Consider the following 26,423-nt stretch of genomic DNA (forward strand, 5'->3'; position numbering starts at 1 on the left):
ATATGCTTGTGACTGTAAATAATACTGTTTATTCCTTTTCTCTCCAGAAAGCATTATACTACTTTTTAAAGGCAGCAAAGGCTGGGAGTGCAAATGCCATGGCATTTATAGGAAAGGTACATGCTTCATCTTGATCAGTACTTCTATTTATTAAAAACCTAAAAAACTAATGGTACCAGCTAATTGAATCCAGTATAGCATGACAGATGTTTTTCATGGAAGCAGCTGACCAGGGCATTCCACCACAGACTGAGGATAGTGTTCTTGAGGTGACAGTTTGAGAAAAAGCCCTGTACAACAGCAGCCTTTGTCTGGGGCACCAAAAGAAGCCTTGAAAATGCACCTGACCCAGGGCTCCTGGGCTCCTGGGCTGAATGTAGTTCAGAGCCGCCTACAACCATAACCCCCTGGTCTGGCATGTAACAAGAGATCTGGGCAAACTGAACCTCTAACTGGCATAGCCACTCCCTCCTCCTCCCCACCATCCCATCCCTCCCCATCCCTGTGAGATGCCTCCTTCCTACACCCTGGAAATGAGAACCAGCTCTAAGCTGGCCCAAGTCCATCCTTGGGCCACCTATCAAGGGAGGACTCTCAGCTGCTGAGCAACTTTTGTGGACAGTTCCTACATTGTTTTTTCTCTCCTTTAAAGACCACTCACTCCCCCAAGTGCTGCCCTTGGCTCCCTGCAGCCAATTTGCATTAATAACCATGGGGACAAAAGCTCCACTTCCAGAAGTGCTACATGCAAATTTAGATGGAAGGAAACAGTAAAAAAAAAAAAAAAACAACAAAAAAAAAAACCCACACAAAATAGGGTCTATTTCTCTGCCCTCAGGCCAAGTCACTCCAGAATGTATATTGTGAATTGTTTCCTCAGTTTTTCCTTTGATTAAAATTGAGGTGAAACCAAATAACATAAAATCAATCATTTTAAACTTTAAACTTTAAATTCAGTGGCATTTACTATATTTTGCAATGTTGACCAACCATCACTTCTATATAGTTCTAAAATTTTTAATCACCCGTAAATTTCTCAGGTTTTTTTTTACATCTTCTTGTTTCTGTAGATGTATTTAGAGGGGAACGCTGCAGCCCCACAAAATAACGCAACTGCCTTCAAATACTTTTCCATGGCAGCCAGTAAGGTATGTTCTCAGCCCATGTCTGTAAGCACATAAAACACTTGACTTTTATTACATGCAGAATCATGCAGAAGAGTTGATTCCAAAGCCCCATGCCCAAGCAATAAGCCTGGGAGTTTCATGTCCTGGAGAAGAGTATCGTTGACAATAAAATGTGGAGTTGGGATGGGGGAGACACACCTTGTCTTCTTGGTAACAACGGCAATGACTTATGCTGCTCTAACATGAGGCCAAATAAACGCTCAGCTTTCCATCCCCCATGCAGTAGGTGAGGCCACCGAACTCAGGAAAAGGAAATAAAGGAGAAGAGGACAGAGGAAGGGAAAACTCAGTATCTACAGTAAGTTCAGAACAAAGACAAATAACAAATGCCTAGTTTTCTTCCAATTCGATCTTACCCAAAGGTCAGAAATCTCCCTGGCCCAGGCAGATCATCAGACAGGTGACCAGGACAAGATAGTTGAGAGCATGACTCTGGAGGCAGAATCCATGGTTTAAATGCCATCCCTGCAGCATAGCCTGTGTGACCATGGGCAAGTTATTCAACCTCTCTGTGCCTCAATTTCCCCATACATAAAATGGGAATGTCAGAAGGTTTGCCTCATATTGTTGCTGCCAGGATCTAATGAGTTCATGTTTATATGCCCCTTATTGCAAAGTACTTAGAGCAGTGCCTGGCTTACAGTAGATACAGAGAGTCAGCTTCTCTTTTGCAGTCTGGGGCCAGTTAGGTAGAGTGAACTTCAAAGCAGATGCAAGGCAGAATTGATTTGATCTATGAGGGAACATAGAAATGGAGTAATATGGCTCCTGCCACTAAAACTTTTGTCTTGATTCCAGGACTTAGTGAGGCCAGCATCTGTCTGATAAAACTTGGCAGACTACTGTGCCTTCCTTTAGCGCGTTAAGAACATCCTCATTGTAACACCCATCCGCCTACTGTTGGGGAATGGCCTTGAACTTTCTAACACTGCACTATAGGAAGCATTTCGTTGTCTCACACTGCCTTACAGCAACACTGGGAGGAAAGAAGAGCTCCAATTGGGGAATATTTTCAACTGCACTCAGTTTTCAAAACCCACACGCTGTTTTACTAGCCTATTTATAAGTGACTAGCACCTTGGAGCTGCTGCTATTGTGTTGTAAATTACTGAGAAGGCTGTACTCCTCTCCTCTCTTTTGTAATGTATATGAAATTTTTGCTCAGCAAGGTAGTTATCTGGAGTACCATTAGATTAGAATGACAAGGGAAAACTGACTGAAAAAGAGGTGGGGCTTAGTAACATAGGAAGATCTCTTGTAATCTGGCAAATGACACTGATTTGTCAGCCCAAAGGAATAATGCCAGGAAGTTGGGTGTGTAAATTAACCGAGCTCCCAAACTCTTCAGGGCAGGGATCTGAGCTACTTGGATTCTAAATCTGAGCTACCTTTCTTTACAGAGGAAATCTGAAATTATATTTAGGTAATTATTTTGAATAGTATCAAGTGGACATGACCATATATTCCTTGATCATCTCCTAGATGGTTTATTAGATTTCTCACTTGGGGTCACTACCAAAGTAAAAGGTTTCCTGTCTTTTTATCTTCCACTTTCTGCATGCCCATACTCTTAATATATATAATATTTAGATAACATATATAATATATATATTTTCTCAGAATTTGTCAGAAACATATGCAGTTATCCTGTGGGGTCCATATTGGACCATATTCTTCTGGTTTTCTCTTTCACACATCAGGCCCATCCCCATTACTTCTGTCATTCTGCCTCCCTCCCCAAAATCCCCCATTTTGAGTCCTACCCTCCTGTTTTCTTCCACAAAACCGCTTCTACCCATTATTTTTCTCTTTTCTGCACTTGCCCTGCATTCACTCTCTATACTGCTGGAATTTTACTGTTTCTACCCCGTGCCTTTGTAATGCCCAAGATTTCAATATCACCCCAAAACCAGAAACCGCCAGGGAGACTGAGTCACGCATGTAAAAGCAAAGGGCATTTATTATTACAGCTTAGGCTCTCTGGGCCTAAGTTCCGTCTCACAGCCTTCACCAACGCAGGGGATGCGTGCTGAGAGCCCTGAACAAGGGCGGGGTAGGGCTTTTATGAGTTTTGGGAAGGGGGAGTTACAGGAAAGCGCAACACAGGCGCAGCGATCCAATCATAATGTACAGTATCATTGACAACAGATTTAACCACACACATTGTTCAGAGCGTTCGTTACTTTTGGCGGGACCCAATCATTTAGGGTATCTTTGAAATTAACCAATTACATACAGTGCGAGTTGAGGGTCTTGTTTGGTGACTATCGGGTTAACTTTAACATTCGGTAACAGGGTCCTATCTAAAGTTCCCATCTGCAGGTCTCACCCTTAGGAATGTGGGGAGAGGTAGCTGGCCTTTCCTGATTGGATATTGCTAAGTGGTCTCTTCTCTAGGCAATGTGTAACTGCCTAATAGTTCCGGAGAGACTGACCCTTAGACCTTCTAGTTTAGAGGGGGACCTCTGTCATGGAGTCTGTTAGGTCAGACTTTGTCCTTACACCTTCTCTCCTGCTATCTGAAGGCCACGTTTCCTCAACTAGAGGAGGATAGTGGTCTTAGTACATAGAAGTTCAGTTCATTAAATATTTGACAATAAATGACCATCTGCTCTCTGAGTTCGTGTCACTTAATCTAAGCAAGAGCAATGAGCCCTAAAGTGGAAGATGTGCATGGGGGACTCACACATATGTTTTGTTTGATCCAGAAAGTATTTTAGAAATTAGGAAGTTTCACATGGTGACAGATGGTAACTATACCTGTGAGCACAACATATAGTTGTCAAATCACTAACCACTATCCTGTACACCTGAAACTAATGTAACATCGTATGTCAACTATATTGAAGTAAAAAAAAAATTAGGAAATTACATATACAAATTTGGACCTCCAGCTTTTCTTGGAAAATAGAAAGAGCTGACCATAGGAGGCTGCCAGTCCATGAGACAACAGTTGCCTGGGGCAGTTCGCTGAGGAGGTGCTACTGCCTTTAGACAGGGCAGGAACTCCCTGGTTTGCCTAAGTCTCTGTCACTCTATCATCAGATTAATGTACTACTTACATTATCTGAATGACTCCTGGAGGGATTTAAGTGGGCCACTCCTGACCTGAAGATTATACACAAGTACTCTGGTCCACACCTAGTTGGTGAGCCAAAGGTTAGAAACCTTACTGTCTTCTCTCCCTTTCTCCTTCTCTCTTCTCATTCCTCTTCCCTTTCATTTTTCTCAACACCTGAATGAGCGTAGTTAGAAGACAGACTCACCAAACTTTACCAAATCCATCACACCAGGCCTTACCACCGCAGTCCAGACTATCCCAAGAGTCCTAGGACCACAGGCTCCAGGTCTTATACCACCTGTTTTAAATATACCTAGATAGGGGCGCCTGGGTGGCTCAGTCGGTTAAGTGGCCGACTTCGGTTCAGGTCATGATCTCATGGTTTGTGGGTTCGAGCCCCACATCGGGCTCTGTGCTGACAGCTCAGAACCTGGAGCTTGATTCAGATTCTGTGTCTTCCTCTCTCTATGACCCTCTTCTACTCATCTCTGTTTCTCACTGTCTCAATAATAAAATAAAACATTAAAAAAATTAAAAAAAATAAATAAATATACCTAGACAATCCTTACGAATTCTAGAATAGCTGATACATATAGGCTCAACCTCTGGAGTTTTGAAATAATTTTTGACCTATGCCTTCTCTAGTGATGTGCTATTCCTGTAACAGTGAGAGGTACTCTGGCTGTATACACAATAACTACATTTAGATGGAAAGAAGAATCTGAAGAGTTTTCTACCAAAACTTGAGTTCTGAGTAAATACTATAAACCTGCAAAACAAACCTATAGGTCTACTGAATGACAGTCAAGTGGCCAGATGTGCCTCTTTCCTCAGTCACTATCAGGTGAAATACATGATGGCAGACAAGAAGAAAAGTGGGTTTTCTGGTTGGGGAAGTCACTTTCAAGGTTCACTCTTCATCCAGGATTGATGTGCAAAATACTGATATATTTGAACATGTGCTAAATGCTAAACATGCTAAATACTTCCTTCCCTAGGCTCTTTAGAATACTAATCAGAAAAAGAAATGGTAGTTAATTTATCATCAAATAGAAAAAAAAAACATTGATGATGTTATAAGCAGTCAGATTTAAATAAAGAAACATACCAACAACACTTTACCATCCAGAATGGCTAGATCGAAATTCAAAGAATCTCTAAAATGTTACTTGGCCATTTATGTCATCTTCCTTTGACCAAAGCAGATAACAAGTGTCTCCCTTCTGGAAAACTCCTACACATCCTTCAAGACCAAACTCAAATGTCAACCACCTCTGACAATTCAATGCCCTCAGTCTCTACCCTCATCCAGGCAGTTGAGTGCCCCCCTTCTAGGTGTCCACAATAATCCTGATCTGTTTCCAGTACAGGACTTAAACACTTTGATGTGACTATTTTAGGAGGCGCTACTTAGAGGATCAGAGCCCACTAGCCTGTGATCTTTCTAAGGCAGGGATCATTGTTTAGTCATCTCTCAACTTTCATTTCCTACATCTGTCCAATGTCTCTTATGGAGTCGCTCACAAAGCAAGCTCTAAATAAATGCTGAATGAAAGAATGGAGAAAAGGTTTGGCTTCTGTTTTCCTCTTTTCTAGTCAGAGGGGCTTATGAAGGTATAAAGGAGAAACTAGAGAGAGACAGAATAATGTACCAACAGCTTCTTTAACCTGCCTTGATTAAACCTCTACTGGGTGCATTTTAAATATTTAGAATGATTTTGCCATAATTTACCTTATCATGAATTCTTCTGGGACTTTACTTGGATTTTTAAAACTGTTCCAGGGCAATGCAATTGGTCTTCATGGGCTCGGTCTTCTTTACTTTTATGGGAAAGGAGTTCCTGTGGTAAGTTAAATGATTTCATTATCTTTTCAACATATTTCTATCAATTTATGGGGTAAAATTCATGATTGAGTGATTAACTTAAAAGAACTAGTGTCTAATGCCTGGTTTGCCAAACTATCATATTTGACAATGGAAAATAAAATGATCCAGTGGAATATTTGTCAAAGAGACATAGAACAAATTTTTGACAAGAATAATAACCCTATTTATATCTTAGAATTATAGATTCTAAGTAACCTTAGAAATTATATAATTCCTGAGGATTTTTTCTGATAGAGAAATTTATCTTCTTTGTTTATCCTCTGCCCTTTTGGGTAATCTTTCCTCAATATCTAAAAAAACTACTGTCAGTGTAGGAAAACTCATAATTTACAGTGACAATGAGATAATTATTTCCTAACAGAATCTAATATAATTATGAAATAAAGTGTATAATGCTTCTGATATTATTTTAATTAGCCTAAATCACATAAGGCACTATCTATGCTCTTTAAAAACAAAAAAAGAAGGCAATTCTTACCATGGAGTTATACATACACCTTTGAGTAATAGAGTGTAATTATCTTGCAGAATTATGCTGAAGCACTTAAATACTTTCAGAAAGCTGCAGAGAAAGGATGGCCCAACGCACAGTTTCAGTTAGGCTTCATGTACTACTGTAAGTGCTACAAATATAGCTACTGTGCCAAGAATGACAAATGTATTATTTTTTTAATTTTATTTAAATCCAAGTTACTTAACATATGTGTAATAATGGTTTCACGAGTAGAATTTAGTGATTCATCACTTACATATATATCCTAGTACTCACCATAAGTGCCCTCCTTAATGCCCTTCATCCACTTAGCCCATCCTCCCACTGACCTCCCCCCAGCAACCCTCAGTTTTGTTCTCCAAATATAAGAGTTTCTTATGGTTTGCCTCCTTCTCTTTAACTTATTTTTCCATCCCTTACCCTATGTTCACCTGTTGTGTTTCTTCAACTCCACATATGAGTGAAATCATATATTTATCTTTCTCTGACTGATGTATTTCACTTAGCATAATACATTCTAGTTCCATTCATGTTGTTACAAATGGCGAGATTTTACTCTTTTCTATTTCTGAGTAATATTCCATTGTGGGTGTGTATATATACCACTTCTTTTCTTATATATCAGTCAGTGGAAATTTAGGCTCCTTCCATAATTTGGCTATTGTTGATAGCACTGCTGTAAACATTGGAGTGTATGCACCCCTTTGAATCAACTATTTGTATCTTTTGGATAAATACCTAGTAGTGTAATTTCTGGGTCCTACGGTAGTTCTAGTTTTAATTTTTTGAGGAACTTCCATACTGTTTTCCCAGAATGGCTGCACCAGTTTGCATTCCCACCAGCAGTGCACATATTTTGCCACATATTCACCAACATCTGTCATTTCCTGAGTTCTTAATTTTAGACATTCTGACAGGTGTGAAGTGGTATCTCATTGTGGTTTTGATTTGTATTTCCCTGATGATGAGCAGTGTTGAGCATCTTTCATGTGTCTGTTAGCAATCTGGATGTCTTCTTTGGAAAAGTATTCATGTCTTCTGCCCATTTCTTCACTGGATTATGTTTTTTGGGTGTTTTCATTGGATTATGTTTTTGGGTGTTGAGTTTGGTAAGTTCCTTATAGATTTTGGATACCAACCCTTTATCTGATATGTCATTTGCAAATATCTTCTCCCATTATGTCAATTGCCTTTTAGTTTTGCTGATTGTTTCCTTCAGTGTGCAGAGGGTTTTTATCTTGATGAGGTCCCAATAGTTCATTTTTGCTTCTGTTTTCCTTGCCTCTGGAGACATTTCTAGTAAGAAGTTGCTGTCAAAGAGGTTGTTGCTTATTTTCTTCTCTAGGGTTTTGATGGTTTCCCGTCTTACATTTAAGTCTTTCATCTATTTTGAGTTTATTTTTGTGTATAGTATAAGAAAGTGGTCCAGGTTCATTCTTCTGCATGTTGCTATTCAGTTTTCCCAACACCATTTCTGAAGAAACTGTGTTTTTTCCATTGGATAGTCTTTCCTGCTTTGTCAAAGATTAGCTGGCCATATGCTTGTGGGTCCATTTCTGGGTTCTGGGTTCTGTTCCACTGATCTATGCAATTGTTTTTGTGCCAGTACCATACTGTCTTGATGATTACAGCTTTGTAATACAGCTTGAAGTCCAGAATTGTGATGCTTTCAGCTTTGGTTTTCTTTTTCAACATTACTTGACTCTTCAGGCTCTTTTCTGGTTCCGTATGACAAATGCATTATTAAGTTTACTCCCTTTTTAACAAAAATCAAATTGTTGGAGTGATTGGTTTAGATAGACTATTGAGGCAGCAATCTGAGGAGGAATTTGAAGACTAAAGGAAAGATACCAGTTGAGGAAGGACGCAAGAAGAAAACAGTTAGGAAACTTACTTTTGAAAAGATTGAGTCTGAGGTGCCTTGTAATGTCCAATGGTCATACCCCAAAACAGGTGTGAAATTCATAAGAAAGGCCAAATTTGAATAGGAAGATTTGAGAGGCATCAACATATAAGAGTTAGTTAAAAGCTGAGACTGCAAGAGGAAAAGAGAACGTGAGAGGAACAGTGGGCCATGGTCAGAAATCTGGTGGTCCTCAGTGTTGTACTGAAAAGATGGTCAAAGAAAGAATGATCACAAAAAGACTGAAAAAGTATAGTCAGTGGATGGGGGCAGAGGGGAAGTGATCTTTAGGAAGTCACAAGATAGAACTGTCAAGAAAGAATACATGAATGAGACCCTCTGTGAAATGCATTGAGAAGCCTGCTTCTTCAAACAAAATCAAAACAAACAAAAAATAAAGGCTGAGAATCTATGGAACTTGTCAATATAGAGAATGTTTGTGTGGTCATCAGACTGGTTGGGGTAGAAACCAGATACAATGTGTGAGGTATGAATGGAAGGTGAGGATGTAGATAAGTAAAAATATTCTTGAAAGTTGTGTGCCTTTAAATGGAAGAAGAAGGACAGAATGATAGCCTGAGGGGGACGAAGAACCAAAAGGGAATTCTTTTTAAGATGATGAGAGACCTGGGTATAATTTCTGACAAAAAAGAGCTAGCCAATGGAATACCTCGCATGTCATGGAAATTATAAGATAATTGATGAAGAGGTTCTGGAAAAAATTCAGTGGCATTAGGATCTGACTGCACCCAGGTAGGTGGAAGCTTCATTTGCCTTGATAAAGAGGAGGGATGTCTCACCCTCAAAGACTAGAGAGATGGAGGAAGGGATGGTGCAGATGTAAATCTGAAAGGAAGGAGAGAAAGGCAAGTGAAAAAAAGACAATGTAAGAATTTCCTCAATGAGCTAGGAGGTGCCAAGTTGTCTTCTGAGAGGAAGGGAGAGTAATTGGGGTAGGAGGTCTCAGGAAGCCATAAAAGTTTGGAATACTCTGTGGGGACTGAGAGAGGGAGTCCCCAAGACAAGTACCAAGAGATCTGAACATACCCGAATATCCGCATAAGTCCTTCCTTTCAGAGGTAGAGCTAGGGCAGCAGCAGACTGCATCATCAGCTCGCCATTTTCTATAGCAGCTCAAGGAGATGGCCTGTTTTGTATTTGTCTTCGGTGGTTGCCTAAGATGGCCTTGTTCTGGTTCATTACAAGTCCCAAGCCCAGGATTCATTATATTCCTCAAGCTTCTAACATAAGAGTAATAGTAATGGCTAATGTTTATTAAGTCTTTATGTGCATTTACCCACTTAGTCCTATCAGCACATCTAGGGGGTATCGTACAGTTTATAGATGAGCAAACTGAACCATGTTTAGGTCCAACAACTTGCCCAAGATCACTGGGATTCAGGCCCAAGTGATCTGCCTCCAGAGCCTTTGCTCTAAGAAGTGGCATTGCTTCTAAAGGTTATGAAATGTTAACAGCTGGAAGACAATTTAAGGACCATCTAGTGAAAGCCTCTTCTTTTGCAAATGAATGGCCTAGAAGTGCTCAACTCACAAAGGAACAATGAAAGAGCCTTGACATGAATCCCAGCTGCTGAGAGTATGCTGATTTTTAATTCTAGTCCCGAATGTCTCTCCTTGCTCCAAGCATGACTCAAATCTGATTTGCCTTCTCCAAAATCCATAGTTATGCAGGGAGGCACTACACTGGTCTCCTGGTGTGGAAGGACAAGGATGGCAAGCCACATCCTGGTTGTTGTCCCTGGTCCTCAGAGACCACCACTTGGTTTCCTTTTATTAATCTTAGGTATGTTGTATTGAGGAGATATCTTCATGAGACTAAAGAGTCCTGCTTCAGATTTCTGAATGGGTCAAGAACATAAATTTCCATATTCTTACTTGAATCAAACTCAGCTTTTTCTCCCTCCAAATAGTGGATCTATAACAGCTTGACTTTTGGTTGGCTTTCTCATCCTATTTAAAACAGGAGGCATCACTATGACCATTATATCCATAGATTATAATATAAAAAAATAAAACAAATGAGAGGTGGCTCAAAATAATTTTAATTTTCAGCCGGCTCTGGAGTATGGAAGGATTATAAACTTGCCTTCAAATATTTTTACTTGGCATCTCAGAGTGGACAGCCCCTCGCCATTTATTATCTGGCCGAGATGTACGCAACAGGAACAGGAGTGTTAAGATCATGCAGAACTGCTGTGGAGGTAAATACTGGGATGTTTTTAAAGTATTTTTCATTTATCACACAGAGGAGGTGAAACTGTCCTTAATTTGTTAGTGCCTCTGATTTTATAGATATTACCTCTCCCAGTTGAGAGTGTGAACACTGACTTTTGCTAGGGAGGAAGAGCAGGGACGAAACTCAGGCTGGGAAAGGGAAGAAGAGAAATGATCCCTCCCCCTTGCATTTAGCTCTTCATCAGGTTCAGAGCTCACCTCAGAATTCAGTTAAGGAGCTCAGTCTCAGTCTTCACTCCAATGGCTGGGGCAACTGGGCACTTCAGTGGGATTGGGACTTGTGGGAAATGAAAGGCTTGATTTAGCCCAGAAAATGCAGCCCACTGCTTCCCGGAAAGCAGGGCCCCTAAGTCTTTGATGATTTGGATGACAACTGAGAAAGTGAACTCTTTCTGCCAGAGCCAGTGATGTACTTTTCAAAAGAAAGCTTTTAGGACCTTAATGTCCTTCATTGATTTATTAAACACTTCAACTGCACCAATATAAATACCTCTGTGTTGCAATCTCGCCCCTCTGAAACTCATTTCAAAAGCTGCCAGCTAATAATCTATCTTTAGATTTGCTCCTTTGCCAACTTCCTAATGAATTATGTAGGGCTAGCCTCTTTTGGTTACATAAGGGCTATTCAGCTAAGTTGACGTTTTGTCCCCACAGAGCTCTGCACACCTCCCTCTCGGTTATGTCACCTACACCCTCAGGCGCTGTCTTCCCTTCATTCTCTCCTTTCTACATCAGCTGTGGCCTTATAATTCACCCTTGCAGAGTAGCAGTGCCCACAAAAGTCCTTTTTTTTAAAAAAGAAGTCGATATATTTTTGTCCTGCCAAATAGCCTCTAAGTCAGGAAAGTTTATTATGCAAATTTAAAATAAGCCTCAGGAAGTTTCAGCTCAAGACCAAAAAATACACACCTGTAATCTCTGTGCCTATAAAAGGTATTATGTCTTCACCCTAAATAATTTTCAAAAGCCATGCTTTAGATCTGAAATCCTTGCCTGACCAGCTAGCAGGAGCTGAAGGCTGACTTCATTTTTCACTTACCTGGGATGAAGTATACTGGCTAACTAGTCTACTCGATTTCTCTTTCCATATACAGCTTTATAAAGGTGTCTGTGAACTAGGCCACTGGGCTGAGAAATTCCTGACAGCATACTTTGCCTATAAGGATGGTGATATAGATTCTTCTCTTGTTCAGTATGCACTGCTTGCAGAAATGGGGTATGAAGTAGCTCAAAGCAATTCAGCATTCATTTTGGAATCTAGTAAGATAAGTTAAAATTCTCTGCAATTCCCCAATCATACATATGCATAAATGACTTTACTACACAGATATTTTAAGCCTTCCTAATGAAATGTCTCCTTTTTTTTTTTTTAGAAAAGGTTAAAATTCTTGAAAAAGATAAGATGTATCCAATGGCACTTCTCCTATGGAATCGAGCTGCCATTCAAGGTATAGAACCTAGATAAAAATAAGCACATACCGGGTCTCTGTCTACTATCAGTCATCAATTCTCTTCAGCGGAGTTCTTGGGTGTATAAGCAGGATGTCAAGAAGGTGATATTTCAAACTGTACCAGTGTTAGGATCAGTCTCTGGTGGAGAGGTCATTTCCAGGAGTTTCTTTGTTATTCTCAAGGCCCCTAGTTTAGTAAGCCATAGGAATTTTTCTACGACTCTGTCTCCATGGCACCAGAACAGTTATTTGAAATATGACAATTTTATTCAGAAAACCAGCTTTGTTGTTCTGGCTTCAGTCACTCATTTGCTGAGGTTTTTTTTCTGAGAAGTGACCTATGTGTCAATGAATTTATAGGGACCTAAGACTCATTTGATGTCTCTTTTGAAGTACCACATTGATGAGGTACTACTAACTCCAGATCTTTATTATAAATATTAACATGTTAGCATCAGAAAACAAAACAGAACAAACCCCAGAGTCAAATATCACGATCATCTCCTTGTTCCCAGGGTTCCCGTGCCCCGTTACAAGACTCACATGTGATAAGGAATGTGTAATAGCACTGGTGGAAAGGCATTGGCAGGTGGCATTATTAAAAGGAAACAGATGCTGCAAAGTTCTCACTATCAGCATTTGGATATGTGAGGAACTATCATGCAATAAAAGAGCAATTTTACTTCCAATGAAGTTTCTTAAAACTGTCTCTTGCTGAGGTTGAATCACTTCTTTTCTATAAGAAGTGAATGGGATAAAAAATAATTCTCAACTGACATTAATATGAGGCAGAGGGGAAAAGTCACAGGGGTGCCTTCTCAGATCTAGCTGAGCAGGCCACCCAGCAGCAAGCCATCTATGCAACTTTGGTGAGAAATTCCTTAAAGAAGAAAAGTGTATGTTTTCTAAAATGCAATAAAGACCTTGTTTGGTGTAGGGAAACACCACCAGCAATCTCTCAGCTGTGGCAAATCATCTCAATTGCAACAAACACAGGCCTATTCCAAGCCAGGAAATGTGTGGAAATTGCACCAAGAAAGGAGACATTAATATTAAACAGAATTCTCCAATATAAAAAAAAGTCAGGCCGCTAAAAATAATTACGTGTCACAAGAGAGGTCAGACATGAGTGTCCCTGGAGATGAGGCTCCCGAGTACCTCACTTGAGGTTAGGAAATCTAAATAATGAACATTTCTAATCAGCACTCGTGGTGCTGAGTGTGAGGAGAACGCTGAACCATCAGGATGCAGTCACCACGCTGTGACTGTGAAATTCAAGGGGGAATCCCCCCATTGTCTAGTAACCCCCTGAGAGCCTGTCAGGGTCACCACATGCCCCCAGTCAGCCCCCTAATTAGGGGTGGAGCTGAATCTTCTAGACAACCTGCTTGTTCACTGCCTTTCTTCTCAAAGACTTCAGAGATTCTGCTTTCCCCTTCTAAAGTTTGAAAACACACAGAAGTCATGTCTCTTGTGGTTATGGCCCAGTAAGAATCTCAGGCTCAAAGGAGGTGCTTTGAGCAAAATTAGAAATGGAGTGGGTTTCTCGTTAGGGTTTTAAGGGACGTTTGCCTCTCTGGGTCCCCCCAAGCCCTTCTCTTGGGTAGCATTTCTATAAGGACATGCCCCAGATACCTGTACTTTATTTATTTATTTATTTATTTATTTATTTATTTATTTATGTCTGGCAGCTTAAGAATTTTATGATGATACCTCTACTCAGAGGGAGCTAAAGATGGCTCATGGTATTACATTTTAATAGAGGATTCTAGAATATTAAGAGAACTTCATTATCCAAAGGAATCATTTGCAAAGAATTTTAGGCATTGCAGTAGTCCAAATATGGGGGAAATTTTGGACGGAGAAGTCCTATAGCCCTTAAGTATACACCTAAGATCATACTACACAGGATGCTTCTTCCTTTTCCATGAAAGTCTAGACTGTATGAGAGGGGTTGGCCACACCTGAGATGGATGTCCTAGATTACTATTCCCTCATCTTTTCAATCAACATTTTCCTAGTGAATGGAAACATGGACCCCGAAGAGACCCTTAGAGGCCATCACTAAGTGGTCATGGTCTTCAAAAAATTGAAGTCTCATATCTTAAAAGTCACATGAATTTTTTTCTACTCCTAAATATATCCACATTTATTGGAAAATAAGATTCTAAATTATATAACATTTTGGGAAAGCATTTTCTAAAAAGTTTCCTACCATGTTTGTCCATTCATTCCATAAATATTTGTCAAGTACCATTCTAGGTCTGGGATATTTTAGTATTCCAGGCTTGAACTAGGTGGTGGAAGAGACAGCAAGAAACAGGTGTGATTTAGAGGTAGAACCCACAGGACCTGCTAATGGATTCAATAATGGAAGGGAGGAGAAAACAATTAGGAATAACTATCTTAGATTTATGCCTGAACAGTGGTGCTAGCACTGAGATTGGAAAGAAACTGATGGTTTGGTTTGGTCTGGTCTGGTTTGGTTTGGTTTAGTTTGGTTTGGTCTGGTCTGGTCTGGTCTAGTCTGGTTTGGTCTGGTCTGGTTTGGTCTGGTCTGGTCTGGTCTGGTTTGGTTTGGTTTGGTCTGGTCTGGTCTGGTCTGGTCTGGTCTGGTTTGGTTTGGTTTGAAGGAGGTAGGTGGCAGGGTGTTAGAATCTCTACTGCATGTTTTGGGATCCAAGTAGAAAAGTCAAAGAGGTGATTAGAAGAGTCAGGCATTTGGAGAAAGACAGGACTGTAGATAAAATTCAGGAAGAGTAAACATCAAGATAGGCATGGAACTAATTAATATCACCTAAAAAAGAGTTGAGCTAGAGGAGGCTGGTAGAGAGAGGAGAGAAGAGAAAAGAAGGAAGAGAAGAAAGGAAAAGAAGGATTTAACTAATAAATCCTTGTATTCCAACATTTAGAAGCTGGGTGGAGGAGGGGTCAGGCAAGAGTCTAAAGAGGAGAGGCCGATGAGGCAGGAGAGAAGTCAAGGGAATGCCATATCATTAGTGTCAAGGGAGGAAAGTGCTTGGGCAGATAGGTCCAATAAGATGACAGGAAAGCAACCAGTGGATTGGCTGCATGGAAGTTACCAACCACTTTAAAAGCAAGCAGTTCCATGGAGAAGGGCAGAAGCTAGATTGGAGTGGGTTCAAGAGTACATGGGAGGTGAAGCTTTGGAGACAGTGACTATAGAACACACGTTGGAAAGGCTGCGTGTGAAGGGAACAGAGAAATGGAAGTAGTTATAAGGACACACCATGGAATAAAGAAAGGATTTGTTTTTGTTCATAGAAGATACCAAAGGGTGTTTAAATGACTGACAGGACTGATATGGAAAGAGGGAGACATCGGCAATGCAGGAGAGTACCATTTCAGGGGTGAGGTTTGAGAACTGGAGGGGTGAGATCTAGTTTCTCAAGAGCTGACCCACCTTCACAAAATGAATTTGAAGATAAAATTCATAATTTTTATTCTTTAAGAACATTTGTACTATACCATCAGAGCTATCCTGCAAGGAAGACAGCTAACAATGAGTGTTATAATTTATATCCATAAGTTATATCTAATCTTGATTCTAGGATTTTTATTGTTTCATTTTTTTCTTTTTTTATGTGTATTTTCATTATACATAAAAAAGAGTTACTAGGAACTGTACATGAATCATTAGAGTTCTTTTTATTCTCTTTCAAATATTTCTATCAGGCAATGCCTTCGCTAGAGTAAAAATTGGAGATTACCATTACTATGGCTATGGGACTAAGAAAGACTATCAAACAGCAGCCACACATTACAGCATTGCAGCCGACAAATACCACAGCGCACAAGCCATGTTTAATCTGGCCTACATGTATGAACATGGCTTAGGTATCGCAAAGGTAATTGTATTGGTAATAATCCAAACCCAGTAACGGCAGCTGTATGGGAAGGGAACATTTGTAAATGTTTTTAAATTCATTGATGTCACTGATGTAGAGGAAGGAAGAAAAAGACAACATTGGCCGAGTCCTTCCCCCCATGTCAACACATAGTACTTACCCTAAGGTGAACTCCACGAGGAGGAAATTATGTTCTCCATTTATGCCCGAAGACATAACTAACAAGTTGAAATAAATCTAGTCTGGGCTAATTACATTCATAATTTCATGCTTTTTCCAGCAATACTAGTGGGCCCTGCCTTCACTCCCTTACACCTCCAGGCCTTTTTCCATTAAAATTTCCATGGACTCTCAAGCTCTCAGTAAACAAGGAGAGGGCAGGAATGAGGTCAGAGCTGGATACCAACGTGACATTAATCTAGAAATGTCTTATAAATCACCCACTGTGTACACGACACAGTGCTGAACACTCTGGAGAATCCTAAAAAAATAGAGTTCCATCCTTCGAAGACTATACTTAACTTGAGGAGATAAGGCATATTTATTAAGAAAGAGAACTAACACTACAAGGCAATATTGGGTAAATCCTTTGGTAAGTGTAATTAAAGCAGAAGATGGCATTGGATCCTGACTCAGTGAGAAAGTTGTATTAAGTAGCAATAATGAAAGTAATAGTCAGGCATTAGTGTGTTATGTATATGATGCCATTTAAATCACACAACCACTCAATCAGAGAAGTCCTATCATTGTCATCATTGTATGCTTTAGGAAACCAAAGTGCAGAGAGGTTAAGTCACTTGGCCAAGTTTGCAGAACTCATTGGTGATGGAGTCAGAATCTGAACCCAAGCCTGTCTGACCCCATGTTTTTGAAAGAATGGGCCCTGTACTGAGTCATTCTAAGTGTTCAAGTATATATTTCATATCAGTGCTTATACTCCTCCTAGCTGCGTTTTGAGAACCCAATAATGAAGGGGTTTTCTCCTTTTCTATGTTTTCCTTCTTTCCTCCAAATGTTCCAGTAGTTGAGAATTATAGGTGGGGAATTTCCTATCTGACTGCTAATGGTGCACTGTGCAACAACGAAGGGCTTCGTATTCAAGCACCAACAATCCAGATCCCTGCCTTCCTCAGCTTTCGCTGTGACCTGCTTTTTGATCACTTTTCATCAGCCCCAGGACCTTAAGCAGTGGAGACTGTCAAATCCAAATCCAGTATGTTTTTCCCATTCTTAGCAGGTACAGGCTTCCTGTGTTTATAAATGAGATCAAATAGCTAAATCAGAAGATTCTTTGGATGTCATTTAGCCACACCCCACTCCCTTTTAACCATCATCCACATCTGTAAAACAGAAAAATGATACCTCCTTTCCCCAAGCTTTGAAATAAAACAATAAGCCTTTGTGAAGGGGCTTTGTAGTCAGTGTATGGAGTAACCGTTAGATCAGAAGAGAATTTGAGTGACTGTTAAGTAAAGTTTCAATAAGATTAAAGCTTTTGTTCATCATTCCTCATGCAAAATGTAACAATAAAGGTGAGAGGAGCACTGTGTGTATCTCGGATAAAAATGACCCCACTCTATGGGTTAAACTGAAATCAGCTCACCTGTCTTGTGTGATTCAAGGACTCCGTCCCCATGACAGACTTATCTTCACCACAAAGAGCCCATTTTGCCTTAAGAGCCTGGGAGCAGGGAGGACACAGGGCCAGCTGTGCACAAGAGAGGACACTGCCTACCTGAGCCCAGATGGCTCACTGTGTCAGTGGGTCTGGTTTTCCTCCTTGACTCACCGCTAACCTCTCTCCTAGTCACTTTCTTCACAGTGTCAAACAGCAGCTGTCAAGACAGACATTTCATACATTTAGAAGAAACTTTGAAATTTGTCTCTGGACACATTTCTGTTCCTTCCTTTTCAAGTCCTGTTAAATTACTGGTAGTTCGTTTTGATCAGTATCTCACAGTCACAGGTGTATTTTTTTCTACAGAAAGTCTCTACGCATAAAAAAAACAAACCATAAACAGAAAACAATAAACAGAGCCATACTTAGATCCAGATAGAGGAATTTTAGGTTTAGTTAATGAGAAGCCATTGCTCTTTGTCTTTATTAATTTCTTCTGTTTTGCAATTAGAAAAATAATAATCAAGTACCCAGGGGCCAAGCTTATTAATCTTGCTATCTCATAGTCAAATTAACAAGGAGATACCACCTTTTCTAATCCTTAAAATGAATATGCTGATAATTAAAAAGCCTAAACTTGTTCCAGAGATGGTTAATGAAAACAAAGCAATTAGGAGAACAGACTTTCACAGCACTTAAGTCATCAAGTAATTAAGCATTTCTTCAGCAGGGCACTTCACAATCCTCTTTATTAGTTAGTCCTCATGCAAACCAGTGGGAAAGATAAGGATAATACCATTACCAGGGTTTCTTTGAGAATTGAAAAAGGTTTTGTAAACATAAAACCCTCTGGGAGAAGGAAGTGAGGTATAAATCAACCTGTGGTAAATCAGTATAAAAATATGGGTCAGTGTTGTCCTCATCTGTCTTTTAGGAAAGGACATCAGGGTTGGGTGATAAAGGTGACTTAATCCTAATAGCTTCATTGAGAAGCATCTCATTATCCAATTTATGACTTCAAATTAAGCTCAGTGAGCTCCTTGACTTAAACTGGGGGCCAAGACTGTACCATTGTTCTGGGAATACAAAATAATGCTTGAGGAAGAACTGGGAGATGACCTGAACTAATTTAGAAAATAAACACTCAGCTCACAAGTTATTATGAAACGCTGTCTCAGTTTACACTTGCTTCAGAAGTACTTCAGAAATTTAACCATGAACAAAATGAGTTGTCCTTCCTGCCCATTCCTTCTGTCTGTATCCTGGTTCAGGCCAGCATTTCTATTCATGCAGGCTTGTTGTAAAGGCTTCTCAGTGGTCTCCCCTTCTACTGTTCTTCCTTTAAATCTGCTGCAGAGAAACCTGTGTCTGCCAAAGATCTGTAATCCCCAATTCACAGGGAGGACTTGTTACTGAGATGTGTCTTCTAGTTAGAGACCACATTTCCCAGCTCCTTTTCATCCTTACCCCTGTTGAAATTTGGGGGTTTATTTGTTACAGATATTAGCATTACCTTAGTTAATACATAATCCATCTAACAAAGGACTACCAGGTTATTTTTTTATAAAATACAACTCTGGTACTGCAACTCCTCCACCTGACTCCTCCAAAAACCATACACATACACAAAAAAACGCAATCAGACAAACACAAAACCCTCCTTGACCTAAACTACCTACTTCCCTATATATCTATCTTCTAGGCTACTTTTCCTTCCCTTCTAACCAGAGACCTTAAATTAAACCCTCCTGACTTTTGGTCATATCACCCCATTTGCTGCAATGATCTTCTCCCACAGTTTTGACCATTAAAGATCCCTGAGTTTTTCAAAGAATAGTTCTATCATCTCCTCCACGAACCCTTCATTGAGCCCTTAGATTTGAAAGATATCTGCATCTGCTTCTAAACTACCATGATACAGTGATTTGCTTTTCTTCACTTATTTATTCACTCAAGTAGTTTTCAGGTGCTTGTGTCAGGAAGCAATGTGCTTCATTGTAGAGATACAAGAACAAGACAATCTTCAAAGAGCTCATAATCTACTATGGAAGAGACATGTCCCATAGCTAGAGTGAAGGTCTAAAATGGGACTAGTGCATGCTCACACAAGTAAAGTACTGTGAAAATGTTAAGGGGGGGGCAGTGAATTCAGGTGGAGGAATCAGTACTGCCAGATCTTGTTCTAAAATTATTTTATAACATAGAGTATAAGAAACACATGACAATTTTTTTAAATGGAAGAAACCAGATATATTTTAAGATAATGACAAAGAAATCTTTCCTAAATTATGACAAAAGGGGTGGGGGAGGGGTTGGAATTAGCCTTTGGGGATGAGTTTCCAGTACATATAAGTAGACCTACCAGATAACATGTTTTTGGGATCCTACAGAGAAAACAAAACCACATCCAGTGAATAAATTATAAATAAACCTATCAAAAATAAGAGTAATTATGGCACAAGGTATTTTCACTTCTCATTTGTCTGGCCTGACCACTTATAGAGTGTTAGAGTGGAAGCTTTAAACACAAGAATAAAATCATTTTCTGGAAAGGACTAGTTCAAGTTAGATATTTAACATGTCCTTGTCAGAAACATGGCAGGACAAAACACAATCTCTTTGAAATGGCCCTTATCTTGAAATAAATACCTTATTACCCAATAAAATAATAAGAAATGCTCAAAAAAAATTTTTTTTGGATAGCTTTATTACAGGAAACAAACAAATCACTTCAAAATAGAAGGCATGTTCTGTAAACTCTCACATGGTAGTAGTATACCATTCAATATGTATTTTATGGCCCAGTGGTTAAGTGAGCAGGCTAGAAGCAGACCATCTGGATTTGAGTCTCAACTCTGCCACTTACAAGTGATATGAATTTAGGTAACTGACTTAACCTCTCTGTGCCTCAGTTTCTTCATCTTTATAATAGAGTTAATATCATCTGCCCTATGTAATTGTCATAAGTTTTAAATAAATGATGGTGGTACCTGGCATGCAATATGAGTATTTAATAAGCATTAGCCATTATTATGAAATACTACACAACTGTTAAAAATAAAAATATTATAGACTAAAGGAATATCTTAGGACATGGTATGTTGTTTGGAATATATTGTTAAATTAAGAAAGTAGAAGATAAAATATTGTGCAAGGTGAAATATTCCTAAAAATACATATATTTTAATATATAGCTACATAGATATATGCTAGAAGGATATATATAAAATATTACCAGTACTTACTCTGTATAGCAAAATTATAGGTTGATTTTTAATATTTTTCAGCTCTATCCTTTAAAAGTTTTCTCCAATTAGTATATGGTGTATTTGTAGTAAGCAAACAAGAATAAACTATTCAAAAAATCCACTTCCTTACTGGTATAAGAAGTTTTTGATGTCACCCAAAGTTTCAGGGCTAGCAAACCCCTGCATCATGTATTTAAACAATTTTCATAAACCAGATACTTTATTCTTGGAGAATTCTGTATTTTTGAATTATAAGAAGCTGTTTTGAACATGTGAACATTGGGCAATCCTTTGGCACACCTGATATTTTACTTGGAAACACATTATTTAACAAGAGACTGAAGATCAGATTACATAATCCCCTCAGTCATTAATTTAAAGCAAAATAAGCTAAAATGTATCACAGGAAAGTTAAATGTAAGTGGATTGGGTATGCAATGGACTTATTTAATGAACTCTGGCCATCATCAAAGCACTTTTGAAAGGAAAGTTTTTGTATGAATGACTTGGACTTCTTCCTAAGTAGGGATCAAAGAACAAGGAGTCTTTTTTAGAGCCAACTAATAAAATTTCTTTTATATGGGTTGCCCTAATTAGCCAGTGGGTTCAGGAATTTCTTTCTCTGGGAATTTTAAAGAAAGATTTTCATGTCCCACCCACCCCCACTGAGAATTGTGAGGCCCCCTGGGTGGGGAGTGAGCTCATCTCACTTTAATAGTACTTCTTGCTCTTTTTTTTATTATAAACTAAGCAACTGAATTGTGATGTTTTTGCCTCAAGAAATAAATTAATAACTATTGCCTGCTTCAAATAAGAATGAATGCCCAAGATATTGACAAATGCGGTTCCCTGAACGCCCTATTAAAGTCAACATGCCTTTTATGCGTGGGGGTGACACAGCCTTTATAATCTGCAGGGCGCTTTCAAATGAACACCCACTGAATTTGTTGGAATTAGAGACACAAATTAGAGTTGTTACAACATCCATTTTCTCTGTTGCTAGGAAGATTTGTTCAGAACAGTCTCTTGAGTTTTAAGTTTTTAGCAAGAATATTCCTCTTTCTCCAACAAATCAATTTACAAGACCACAAAGCTTTGGGGGGAAATTTAAGAAATGACAAGCAGAACACAGCTGAGAGAGCATACCACCCAAAGTATGTGTTTAGCGGGGGAGGGTCACAGGGATTTACAACTACTGCACTCTGTGTAACAGAGGTTTGGGGAATGGGGAGGAAGGACAAAGACAGATAAGGTAACCAGAGTTTGTGGAACTATCTCTTCCTTATCCTTTTGAAAATAATCCAAAGGCACTCAGCAAAGTACACTAATGGGACTGGCCCAAGGCACTTCAACCTTTGAAAGTAATCTTGCTTTGTTTTCTCATTACTGTTTGGGAAACCAGCAAAAGTAAAGCAAACAAAAACAAGCCATAAATAGGTGAAAATTAAAGAACAAAAAAGACCTGCCATGTCATAATTTAATGGGGGGAAAGATCCCCAAAAATATAGTATGTAACTTGAGGAATCAAAGTTCCAGCCATAGGAGTAAATAGCTCATTCACTCATTCTGTAAGTATTATCAGAGACAAGCTATGTACTCAGCGCTCTGTTAGGCACTGGGAATTGGGTTCACAGGTAGTCCAGGTCCTTGAGGACAAGGACAAGTGAGCAAGCAAATTCTATAACTTCAGGTATGAAAAGTACTATAAAAAAAAACCTAGGAGTCTCAAATGATTGTTAGTATCTGTGTTGTTATTTGTTTTGGGGAGCTGGAGGTCGGTATCTAGTGTTCTGCTTCTTTAACTGGAATCACATCTCAGGTCTGGCCTAGCAGTATCCAGGAAAGCTTTTTGTGTTGTTTTTCTATGTGTTGGTTTCTATGTTATAGCAATAACAAACTACCACAAATGTAGTTGTGGCTTAAAACAACTCACATTAACTAATTCATTAATTATTTAATTTTTATTTATGAGAGAGAGAGAGAGAGCACAAGTAGGGGAGAGGTGCAGAGGGAGAGATAGGATTTTAAGCAGGCTCCATGCTCAGCACAGAGCCCAGCGTAGTGGTGCTCAATCTCACGAACTGTGAGATCACGACCTGAGCTGAAATCAAGTGGGTCACTTAACCGGCTGATCCACTCAGGCACCCCACAACCACATTTATTATCTCATGATTTCTCTAGGTCAAAAGTCTGGGTGAGCTTGACCCATCCTGTGTATAGAGTTTCACAGGCTAAAATTAATCTGTGTTCCTTCCTGGGAGCTGTAGGGAAGAATCCCTTCCAGGCTCTCTCAGGTTGTTGGGCATGTTCAGTTTCTTGTGCTGTAAAACTGAGGGTCCTCACTGGCTGCCCACATTCCTTCTCAAGTAAGTTGAGCCCTTCCCAAACCTAGAAGCTTCAACTTCTACTTCTGCTATATCTGACTTTCTCTCCTGACCTCAGCCCTGAGAAAATGGTGTTTAAGGGCTCATGGAGCCCACCCAGATAATCCAGGGTAATCCGTTTTAAGGTCTCTAGCTTAATGACATTTTCAAAGTCCCCTTTGCCATGTAACATATTCACAGGTTGCAAGGATTAGGACATGACTGTCTTGGGGGAGGTGGTGGGTTACCAAAGATAAATAACAATATTTCAAGCAATGGCTTTCATTTAATTCCTCCTAAAGAATCTGCACATAATGAGTTGGGGCTATTCTTCTATTTTCTAGGACATTCACTTGGCCAGGAGGTTGTATGATATGGCTGCTCAAACAAGTCCAGATGCTCAAATACCCGTTTTCTTTGCCCTCATGAAACTGGAAACTGTGCATTTGCTCCAAGATATCCTGTTTTTTAATGTAAGTTTGTCTCAAATAGGTCCCAAATCTCTGAAAACTCCAAAGAGCAGCTTATGAGTGGTGGGATGGAAGGAGATGATGCCTCTGCATGGAGGGGGAGGATGGGTTTGTTCTGACAGAATGTCTTTTCCGGCAGTTGACAATGCTGTGGAAATGGGTGAAACTGGACAACGCCCTTGGACCATCCTGGGATTTATTTGTGATTGGCCTAATTGTTGCTGTGCTGATCTTCTTGCTTAGAAATCATTACTGGTAGAATCTGGACCACAGGAAAACCTGCTCCCGGGAATAGTTCACTTCAAGTTATCCTCGCTAAATAAAGAATTTCCTTATGAAACTCAAGAGTCTGCTGTAGATTTCCCACACAGGTCTGTGGTGGAAAACGGACAAAGCTTGAGACCTGTCTTCAGAAACCATTTCAGACTTCCCGCTTAGTTGGGGTGACCACTTGTGAGGGGGTGAGGTGCTGAAGACTGGTCACCTGAGGTTTCCTTACAGACTTGTTGTTGTGGTAATCTGGTCCCTAGTTAGGGATAATGGCTACCCATTTTCATGTTGTGATAACACCCTCATCCCACGCAAGAGGATGAATGTGATTCTTAGCTCCTATGCACGTACAGAGATAGAGAGGAGGAGGGGTTCGGGGAGGGCAGGAACACAGATCCCTCAGAAATGAGAAAGATATAAATTTACAAATAGACCCTTCATCTTGGAGGAATGATCCTGTGAACCACATCATGAGCAACAGTTCCTTGTAGCATGCCATGTTGGGGGACTGGCTCATGCTCCTCCCAGAGGGCCTTCTATCCAAGTTCCCTTAGCGGTTTGCAGTGAACAATGCCACCGGGTCTGTCTAGTGTTGTACCCCTCTCTGCCATCCCTCACTAGAACTCTGCTCTCCTTGGTCCCTGAAGACACCAGCCTCTGAGGACACAGCTAAAGCGCCCATGGCAGGAAGAGCAGGGACCTGGGGATGGGAGCAGCATGGGCGAGGAGAGAGCAGGAGGCCCAGGACTGATGCAAAAGCCCAGGCTTGCATTTCAGCTTCACAACTCTTTAGCTCTATGACCTCTTTGAGCCTCAGTCTCCTGATCTGCAAAATGGGAAGATCTTAGCTGGTGTGAGGATTAGAAAGATAACCTATGTAAAGGGACTATTACAGGGCCTGGTGTTCTAGAGTGAACTCCACAAATGGTAGCTTCTAATACTCTATAAAAACTCATGAAAAATTGGTTGGAAGATGGGGACAGCTGAGCTGATAATAATCTGTGTGGTTATTGTGCTCTGCAGTTAGTTCTTCAGCCAAAATCCGGGGTGTTTTGGGGGGGAAAGACCATGCTTGCCTACTTGAAAATCCAACCCTGGGAGAGGAAAAGAGTTAATAATGTCAATCATAATCAGAAAGTAGAATGAAAAGGTGAGAGAACACCGACTGTGGGACCAAACAACCTGGATTTGAGAGCTCTGTGTATGGCTTTGGGCATAATTTCTCCAAATTCAATTTTTCCTCCATTAAATGGGATTAAGTTCTGTCTTACTGGAGAATTGTGAGGTTTACATAAACCTAACTTCAAAAATGCTTTATAAACACTGCATGTACAAATACTAGCTACATCAGTTATTTGGCCATGAATTAATCCGGGCCTTTCTGAGATCCAAGTGTTTAGAATTTCCTGGATAGAATCCCTGATGAACTAGAGAGTTCCACTTCTGAAGGAACTTTTATTTACAAACATGCAAAAAAGCAACAGGCATCCAAACCTCCAGTAAAGGCCTAATGAACAAGCCAGCGATGATTTCTATCCCGCAGATATCTGCAGTGCAGAGATGGATATAAGGGCAAAGAGGGGAGTGTGGAAAGCAAAATAGGGGAATCCTGGCTCAAAGTCTGGAAGAAAAGTGAGCTTCTTAAAGGTAAAGCTTATGAAAATTGCTGCAGGCAGGGTAGAAAGGGAGACTCTGTGGCTGGCTGGGTAGAGTAGAACACTGTCAGAAATATAGGAGCAAAGATGGTGTAAGCACATAAATTTCCCATTTCAGCTAATCATTCCAAGAAAATGTGAAGAGGCTTTAAAAGCATGAGCAGCTTAGGGGGTTTGAATCATTCAAGTTCCATTTCTAAGCCTCCTCTCTGGAGCTGCCACAGAGGCTCCCAGGTGCATGGATAGGCACCTGCCGCACCTTGTCAGCTGGGTGATGACTGGCCAAGGGAGAAAGAGCCCCCGCCTGTCAACCACCTCTACTTCCTGGTTACAACAATCCCACTCCCTCCACAGGCACACAGAGCCCCTATTCTTTCTGCTTCTGATAGCTTTAGACAAAAACTGATAGTCAGTACACTATAAGGAAGTTTTCTTTTACTCCGTTTTCTTTGTAACTCCCTTTTTCCTTTACATTTCTTCCCCTGAATCTTTATTAAAGCAGAGTAGGTATTCGAGTCAGTAGCTTTTTTGAGAGAGAGAGAGAAAGAGAGAGAGAGAGAAAGAGAGAATGAGTGGGGGAGGGGCAGAGAGGTTGGGACAGAGGATCTGAAGAAAGTATGGCTCCTTGATGACAGCAGAGAGCCTGATGCAGGGCTCGAACTCATAAACTGTGAGATCATGACCTGAGCCG

At 40.1% G+C, this 26,423-nt stretch overlaps 1 protein-coding gene across 11 annotated transcripts in view; it reads left to right on the forward strand.

The window, feature by feature from the left end:
- The window catches only part of SEL1L2 (SEL1L2 adaptor subunit of ERAD E3 ligase), a 119,653-nt gene extending 95,505 nt beyond the window's left edge, over positions 1-24,148 (forward strand). For 5 of the 11 annotated variants that reach the window (XM_029917325.1, XM_029917323.1, XM_029917322.1 and 2 more), the window contains 10 exons: positions 48-116; positions 1,071-1,148; positions 6,032-6,094; positions 6,665-6,752; positions 10,606-10,754; positions 11,883-12,048; positions 12,162-12,236; positions 15,936-16,108; positions 23,682-23,810; positions 23,947-24,148. In XM_029917325.1, the coding sequence (XP_029773185.1) occupies positions 48-116; positions 1,071-1,148; positions 6,032-6,094; positions 6,665-6,752; positions 10,606-10,754; positions 11,883-12,048; positions 12,162-12,236; positions 15,936-16,108; positions 23,682-23,810; positions 23,947-24,066 (1,110 nt within the window). In that variant the 3' untranslated portion in view covers positions 24,067-24,148. Of the gene's footprint in view, positions 1-47; positions 117-1,070; positions 1,149-6,031; positions 6,095-6,664; positions 6,753-10,605; positions 10,755-11,882; positions 12,049-12,161; positions 12,237-15,935; positions 16,109-17,129; positions 17,346-23,681; positions 23,811-23,946 lie in introns of those variants that run through there. The other 6 variants (XR_003901027.1, XR_003901028.1, XM_029917328.1 and 3 more) reach the window with 6 other exon arrangements.
- Positions 24,149-26,423: the final 2,275 nt, after the last annotated feature.

This window comes from Suricata suricatta, chromosome 12, assembly GCF_006229205.1.
Source record: "Suricata suricatta isolate VVHF042 chromosome 12, meerkat_22Aug2017_6uvM2_HiC, whole genome shotgun sequence".
Taxonomy (NCBI): domain Eukaryota; kingdom Metazoa; phylum Chordata; class Mammalia; order Carnivora; family Herpestidae; genus Suricata; species Suricata suricatta.